The sequence below is a fragment of the Mytilus galloprovincialis genome, chromosome 8 (assembly GCF_965363235.1).
Source record: "Mytilus galloprovincialis chromosome 8, xbMytGall1.hap1.1, whole genome shotgun sequence".
Classification (NCBI taxonomy): domain Eukaryota; kingdom Metazoa; phylum Mollusca; class Bivalvia; order Mytilida; family Mytilidae; genus Mytilus; species Mytilus galloprovincialis.
In genome coordinates this window covers 95743197-95751567 of record NC_134845.1, presented here as the reverse complement: position 1 = coordinate 95751567, position 8371 = coordinate 95743197, and the positions used below count along the sequence as shown (strand labels likewise).

Sequence of the window (8371 nt, the reverse complement as noted above, 5' to 3'; positions counted from 1 at the left end):
TTTTCACACTAATAATGACATTTAGATGGGACGAGCGTGGCATATAAATTGCGACAGACAAGTATCGATATTTAAATCAATCAGCTGTAATTAGTCCAGAGGTATGGAAAAGAGGATATGAATAAATTAATAGATATTAATATAATGCAACCAATGACAAAGTCACTGTATGAGGACATGTATTTTTTATGTCTTACATATATGAGGTTCACTATTAACATAAAGAGGGCTTAACATATTTTAAAATGATGTCTGCTATTATCACAATGTTTTTTTTGTTCCAGAAGTTAAAAAAAATTTCTACTGCTCTACATTGTTGAATTAACTATTGTGTCCTCTTTATCATGGTGGTATATTTGTTTACTCAGGAACAGTCTCTTATATGTACTGATCAAAGTTATAAGTTATTATAAAATGTGCGCTTGTCTCTGCAAGTGGCGTCTCCCATGTTAGAGTTTGTGGTTATTTGATAAATATTGTATGTTCGTTTGAGTTTACGAATTAGAACTTATTAGTAAATACATAAGCATAGAATACATATTCCCGAATATATCATATCACTTAAAATAGGTAAAGGTCAGAGTCTGACGATCAATATCTAATTAAGAATGAGAAGTGGAAATGATTTTTATCATCAATACTCAAAGATATAATATTTGGATCTATGACTGATAAAGGGTCTAAAATAAAATATGCCATGTTGTTATCTATATATATACTATACGCGCGTTTTCATAATATCATTCAGGAAAGTCGAATCAATGTGTATTGTATTAACAATAAAGGTTAAAAATTGATAGACACAGATCTGTTTCAATAATTGTATTATAACATCTTTAACATAAAATGAAATTTTATTAAAAGGGAAAAACTTGTTTTGTGCTTTACATATCTTTGTTTTTCAAATTTGCATATCTGATTTCATAATGAACTGTGCACTTGTACTTGGTCTTTTGTACTCTTCCGAAAGAGAACTACACAACATCACACTTACTTGCAATAACTGCATCTGTATCTGTATTGTTTGGCTGTTCTTGTAACTCTATAAAAGACATCATATTTAGATATTCTCAAGGGAGATGTCTAACTTTCATAGAACTTGATTTTATATAAATATTCGAACGCAATTATTATTTGAATACTCACCTTTCATTTTGCTCAGATATTTGAATCTCATATCAAAAAGTAAAATCACAAAAATCCTGAACTCAGAGGAAAATTTAATCGGAAAGTCCATTATCACATAGCAAAATCAAATGACAAAACACATCAAAACCGAATGGAAAAGAATTGTCAAATTTCTGACTTGCTACAGGCATTTTCAATTGTAGAAAACGGTGGTTGAACCTGGTCTTATATCGCTAAACCTCTCACTTGTATCAAAATTATGCGCCATAATTAGTCAATTTTTGCAAAAGTGTAATTTTATGTCTTTGATCTCTTTTCTGGACAAATTTTTATCATGAATACTTAAAGGTAGGATATTTTGGAAAGCTAAACTGAACGAATAACATATATTTACATTGTTTATATATGTCGTGCAACCCTTTAGTCTGATCTATCAAACGTGAACCATATGTATATTCTAAAACCAACGTCCCTAACATTAGTCGATTACGTGAAAAAAGAGACACAATTTAAAGCAATTGATGGTACTGCAAATCACTGATTCGTTTCAGGGTTTGCTATATAATAATAACATGTCTAAAAGAGATAGAACCATTATTTAACATATAATAACTTAGTATTACCTTAGTCGTATTTGGCACAACTTTTTGGAATTTCGGGTCTTCAATGCTCTTTAACTTTGTACTTGTTTGACTATACAACTATTTTGATTTGAGCGTCACTGATGAGTCTTATGTGGACGAAATGCGCGTCTGGCGTACTAAATTATAATCTTGGTACCTTTGATAACTATTTACACCACTGGGTTGATGCCACTGCTGGTGGACTTTCGTCCCGAAGGCATCACTAGCCCAGTAGTCACTCATCGGTGTTGACATGAATATCAACATGATCAATTATGTGGTCATTTTTATAAATTTCCTGTAACAAAATATTGAATTGTTTGAAAATCTAAGGATTTTCTTATCCGAAAAATAGATTACCTTAGGCGTATAAGGCACATCATTTCGGAATTTTAAGTCCTCAATGCTCTTTAACTTTGTACTTGTTTGGCTTTATAACTATTTTGATCTGAGTGTCGCTGATGAGTCTTATGTAGACGAAACGCGCGTCTGGCGTATTGAATTATAATCATGGAATGTTTGAATACCAATAAGTATACGTGCAAATGGTTAATATCATACTCATCGGTTCAATTGGAATCAAAACCAGTTGAACAAAGGATAAGTATAGAGATCACTAACAGTATAACGCAATGTTATATGTAAATATAACTTACAATGACAAACCTAGGTATTTTGCTTAGTTGTATTAGTGTAGCAAAAGTCAAATCCACAGAAGAGATGAACACGAAAACGGGAATAATAGAAACAACTTTGTTAAATGTCTATTATAAATACAAACCTGACGTTCTCCTTAGGTTTTGGGTTTTCTTCTTTATTGACAGTTTCTCTGCGTAAAAATAATGATCTTATTAACAATTTCATTTTGTTATTCTCGTGGGATTTTATCTGATGCTTGGTCCGTTTGTGTGTGTGTTAGTTACATTAAAGTGTTGTGTTGTTGTTCTCCTCTTATATTTATGTGTTTCCCTCAGTTTTAGTTTGTTACCCCGATTTTGTTTTTTGTCCATGGATTTACGAGTTTGAACAGCGGTATACTACTGTTGCCTTTATTTATCATTCACATATTATAAGTGCGTTAAAATTGTAAATTATTATAAAAATCAAATAAAACAGTGATTTCTAAATATAAATAAATCCACTTAGCTGTGTTAAGATAATCCAAAAATATCGCACATTAGTTTCCAAATTGCATTTAAAGTACTGCTTTTTTTTTCTTTTTTTTTTTTCATTTCACTTCTTCAGGTGCAAAAGGGGAAAAACAATATACACAGTCATTTGAAAAAGTTGTTTTCCTTGTGTATGCCCTGCCGTAATGTTTTCCTTGTGATTGATTTGATAAGATTTTGATAATAATTGTTATATTAAGTTTGAACTACCACTTATAAATTGAAAACTGCAGGTTCAAGTATGTCTATTATTAGTTTGTACTAACACTTCATATATATGTCTATTATTAGTACTAACACTTCATATATATGTCTATTATTAGTTTGTACTAACAATTCATATATATTTCTATTATTAGTTTGTACTAACACATCATTTATATGTCTATTATTAGTTTGTACTAACAATTCATTTATATGTCTATTAATAATTTGTACTAACACTTCGTATATATGTCTATTATTAGTTTGTACTAACACTTCATTTATATGTCTATTAATAGTTTGTACTAACACTTCATATATATGTCTATTATTAGTTTGTACTAACACTTCAGTTATATGTCTATTATTAGTTTGTACTAACACTTCATTTATATGTCTATTAATAGTTTGTACTAACACTTCGTATATATGTCTATTATTAGTTTGTACTAATACTTCATTTATATGTCTATTATGAGTTTGTACTAACACTTCATATATATGTCTATTATTAGTACTAACACTTCATATATATGTCTATTATTAGTACTAACACTTCATATATATGTCTATTATTAGTTTGTACTAACACTTCATATATATGTCTATTATTAGTTTGTACTAACACTTCATTTATCTGTCTATTAATAGTTTGTACTAACACTTCATATATATGTCTATTATTAGTACTAACACTTCAGATATATGTCTATTATTAGTACTAACACTTCATATATATGTCTATTATTAGTTTGTACTAACATTTCATATATATGTATATTATTAGTTTGTACTAACACTTCATATATATGTATATTATTAGTTTGTACTAACACTTCATATATATGTCTATTACTAGTTTGTACTAACACTTCATTTATATGTCTATTATTAGTTTGTACTAACACTTCATTTATATGTCTATTATTAGTTTGTACTAACACTTCATATATATGTCTATTATTAGTTTGTACTAACACTTCATATATATGTCTATTATTAGTTTGTACTAACACTTCATATATATGTCTATTATTAGTTTGTACTAACACTTCATATATATGTCTATTATTAGTTTGTACTAACACTTCATATATATGTTTATTAATAGTTTGTACTAACACTTTATATATATGTCTATTATTAGTTTGTACTAACACTTCATATATATATGTCTATTATTAGTTTGTACTAACACTTCATATATATGTCTATTATTAGTTTGTACTAACACTTCATATATATGTCTATTATTAGTTTGTACTAACACTTCATATATATATCTATTATTAGTTTGTACTAACACTTCATATATATGTCTATTATTAGTTTGTACTAACACTTCATATATATGTTGATTAATAGTTTGTACTAACACTTTATATATATGTCTATTATTAGTTTGTACTAACACTTCATATATATATGTCTATTATTAGTTTGTACTAACACTTCATATATATATGTCTATTATTAGTTTGTACTAACACTTCATATATATGTCTATTATTAGTTTGTACTAACACTTCATTTATATGTCTATTATTAAAGACCGTTTAGTTTTTCTTTGGTTGCTGACTTCTTGGCGAGAATCCCAAAGTCTTTTAATAAAACTTCAACTAGAAAGGCCAGTGATTCAATGAAACTTAAACACCTAATACAGTCTATACCATATATACGGAATGAAATTATGTATAGGTCTTAGTCATAATATTTTTTTAAATCAGTTTTGAGATGCCTATATTACGGTACAACAGGATTCAGAAGGAGCCCAAAACAACCTCTTATAACTTTTAGTTACAGTTTCCTATGAATTCATTTAACAGCAAAGCTTTTTTTCTAAAACTTGCTATATCAGTAGTTTATAAAAGGTCCTTTATGGTTTTGAAAGCTCTTGACAGTACAGGTATGTCATAACTTTTAATCAAATTATAACTTCATGTTTGGACTTTAACTTCATTTGCTGGTCAGTTGTGGGTAATTGTAATGACAATATTAACAAAAACCACAATGTATTCAACGTATTTGACATTTTGTCTTTAAGATAAAAAAAAATCATTATTATAGTATAACGACGTCTTCTTTGTTTTAGAAGCTATCCTTGATCCTACTAGAAATTTACTACAAATTTTAATTACTTAAAGTATAAATCGGAATTCTAATTTCTTTTAGTAGATATTGACATTCAAATTTGTACTAGGAGTATTTTCAATCCTACTGAATTCCAATTTAAACTTTAAACATATATTTGGGATTCTATAAAGTAAACGCATAAATTTGATTGTTTTGTAACTCGTGAAATGCTGGTTATTTTAATCAATGATCAAGAGAACACTGATAATTTTGAATAACAGCGTATACTGGCATTGCATTATCGCATATTCTATTAATCTGGAAAACTTTGATTATCTGAGATACTAATACATAATATAATTGAAACAAGAAGCGGAAATGCCATAATTATTCAACCATTTGCAGTCGAAAATAAACTGCTTATATACCAAAGTTCATATGAAAAAAGAGGAAAGGACAATAAGAGTTTTCAAAACAATTTCATAAAATCAATAACTAAGAACAAACTTACCTAAATTTCAGGTCCCCAAACAGTTTCCCTATGTCTGCCTCTGCTACTGTCTTTTTGACATACTTGACTGATGGCATAATAGGAATCTGTATTTCTTCTATTTGATCGACTTGTGACTTTATTTGTCTTAGTTTTTGTAACAATTTCGTAGTATCTTTTATACCCTGGGTGTCTTGATAAAGTTTCTGCTGCTTCTTTGCCTTATCCAAAGCTGTTTTTAACTCATTGCTAACAGACTGAAAGGTTTGAACATTCCTAGTGTCTTTCTCCTTCAGCGTGTTAATAAGACTCTCAACTTTCTTATCAATGATCTCTTTTAAGTGTCTGCCTTCTTCTCTTATAGCCTGAATGACTCCCTGTACATCAGCTTGATGTGTATGGGTACCTTGGTTAATATCTGCTATCTTTGACTGCAGATTTCTCATCTTCATGTCGATCACCATTTTGACCTCATTTTTGATTCCTTCAGTCGATTCCTTGATTTCAGCAAAGTCATGTGATTTGTGTTTTTTAATCACACATATTTTACAAATCGGCGAATTACATTCCATGCAGTAATAAATAAAGTTTTCATCATGTTCTTTACAATATTGTTTAACTTCCGGGTTTATATTTGGACCACCCAGAAATGTGTGATTTTTGGTCATCTTCGTCCGTAAATGAGATATTTTACATCCATCACAAAACAGCTGGTCACACTGTTCACAGTAGTTATGTCCAGGTCCAGATACACAAATTTCACACGTTTTAGACGCAGCCTGAGCCATTTTAGTTGTTTATAATTTTGATTGATTTAAGTGTACAGGAAGATAGATAAAAGTGAATGTAAATACAATACCGGAATAATATCTCAATTACGGATCATGGCATAACATCATTAATTCTTGCGTTGAAGGACATTTAGAAACTCTCTTTTTTTTATTTTTCTCACACTTTTTTTCTTTCTGTAATTGTTTTCGATTCCTAATTTATGTTATTTATCTACAAAAGTGTTTCCCTCAATTGTTAGTTATGATAATACAAACAACACAATAAGAACAAATATTCCATGAACAAAGATATGTACATAAGAAGAAATGTGTAGGAAATTAAATCTCACTGGAATAGATGGATAAGTTATTTTCTCAAGATTAAATACACGTTTACAGAGAAAGTACAACTACAATATAAATACACATACAATAGTTGAGGGCGAACAGAAGCAGTAAAATAAAGTAAAATGAAGTACAACTTTATGATGACATACATGTATAATAAACGGTTAAAATAAATATGAGAAACACAGTCAGGTGTTTTACGTTTAAATGGAGGGCTTACCTTTCTATTAATACACATAATGAATGAACACAGTTTTCTTAAAACTGATTGTTTTAGTATTAAACAGTGAGAAAATTGACAAAATTGTTGAACTCTGTAAAATTGTACTTGCAGACATAAGAATGTACTACTACTTTAAATTGAAAACCTTTGCCAATTGAATACAAATTTACACAAGTACTGTCTTAAATCGACAAATAGATAAATACCACCACAGTCGAGTTTTCTACATTTGAAAATGAATGTACCAAGTCAGGAATATGACACTTGATGTCCATTCGTTTGACGTGTGTTATTATTTGATTTTGTCATTTGTTTAAGGACTTTTAGTTTCGAATTTTCCTCGGAGATCAGTATTTTTTTGTGATTTTATTCTTTACAGCATTACTACAGTGAATGAGAAAAATATTCTCTTTTTTAACCTGGAACAATACGTACAAAATAGCAACCATTATTGCATCAATACACAGACGTAGAAACTCTGTTTGACTTTCATAAAATATTGCCAAGTTTTTAATGCAATATCATTTTTTTTTCATAATCCCAAACTTCAATACTATACACCAGTAAACGTAAAGGTGTAACCATAGAATCTAACAAAGAAATAAAATATCTATTGATCAGTCCAATTTTCCTGTTTTATGTTATGGATAGAACGAAGCTTTTATAAATGGCTTGTTGTAAAAAAAAGTAAAATCACAAAAATCCTGAACTTAGAGGAAAATCAATTTGGAAAGTCCATAATCATATGGCAATTTCAAATAACAAAACGCATCAAAAACGAATGGACAAGAACTGTCATATTCCTGACTTGGTACAGGCATTTTCAAATGTAGAAAATGGTGGAAAACAGTCTACATTTATTACTTCCAAAATATTATACCAAGTCATTTATATTTTGATCGTGATTTATATGAATGTCCTATTAGAGATTTCCAATAAAATGACATACGTACCTAACTCGACGTACGCACGTAACGGGACCGGTTATTGCTAACCAATTAATTTTGTTAAATGCGTTACTCAAGTTTTAACTAAGCATTCCTAAACTATGAAATCCATTCATAATAAATTTTATCTATATCAAATATTTCTAAGATGATGAAGAACGAAAGAAATCATGATTTTTATATATCACGTGATTATTGAGATTCCCGCCTAAACTTCACTGTCATAAGACCACGTATATATACGTATCTTTACCTATCATACGATTCATTTGAGTTGTCTTTCATGGTTTTGACAATGACTTTGATTTTCAGATATACTTATCTTTGCAATATTTAATGAACCTTTTATTATTTGATATTTGTATTGATTTTGTTTGTCGTTATCAGATAGATTCT

General features: G+C 29.0%; 1 protein-coding gene across 2 annotated transcripts in view; it reads right to left on the bottom strand.

Moving 5' to 3' along the window:
• Window positions 1-807: 807 nt before the first annotated feature.
• Window positions 808-8371, bottom strand: part of LOC143043854 (E3 ubiquitin-protein ligase TRIM71-like) — an 88593-nt gene continuing 81029 nt past the window's right edge. The window contains exons 1-3 of one of the 2 annotated variants that reach the window (XM_076216038.1): window positions 5709-6533; window positions 2533-2580; window positions 808-1042 (exon numbers count right to left, since the gene is read on the bottom strand). In XM_076216038.1, the coding sequence (XP_076072153.1) occupies window positions 991-1042; window positions 2533-2580; window positions 5709-6475 (867 nt within the window). In that variant the 5' untranslated portion in view covers window positions 6476-6533 and the 3' untranslated portion in view covers window positions 808-990. Of the gene's footprint in view, window positions 1043-2532; window positions 2581-5708; window positions 6534-8371 lie in introns of those variants that run through there. The other variant, XM_076216037.1, reaches the window with a different exon arrangement.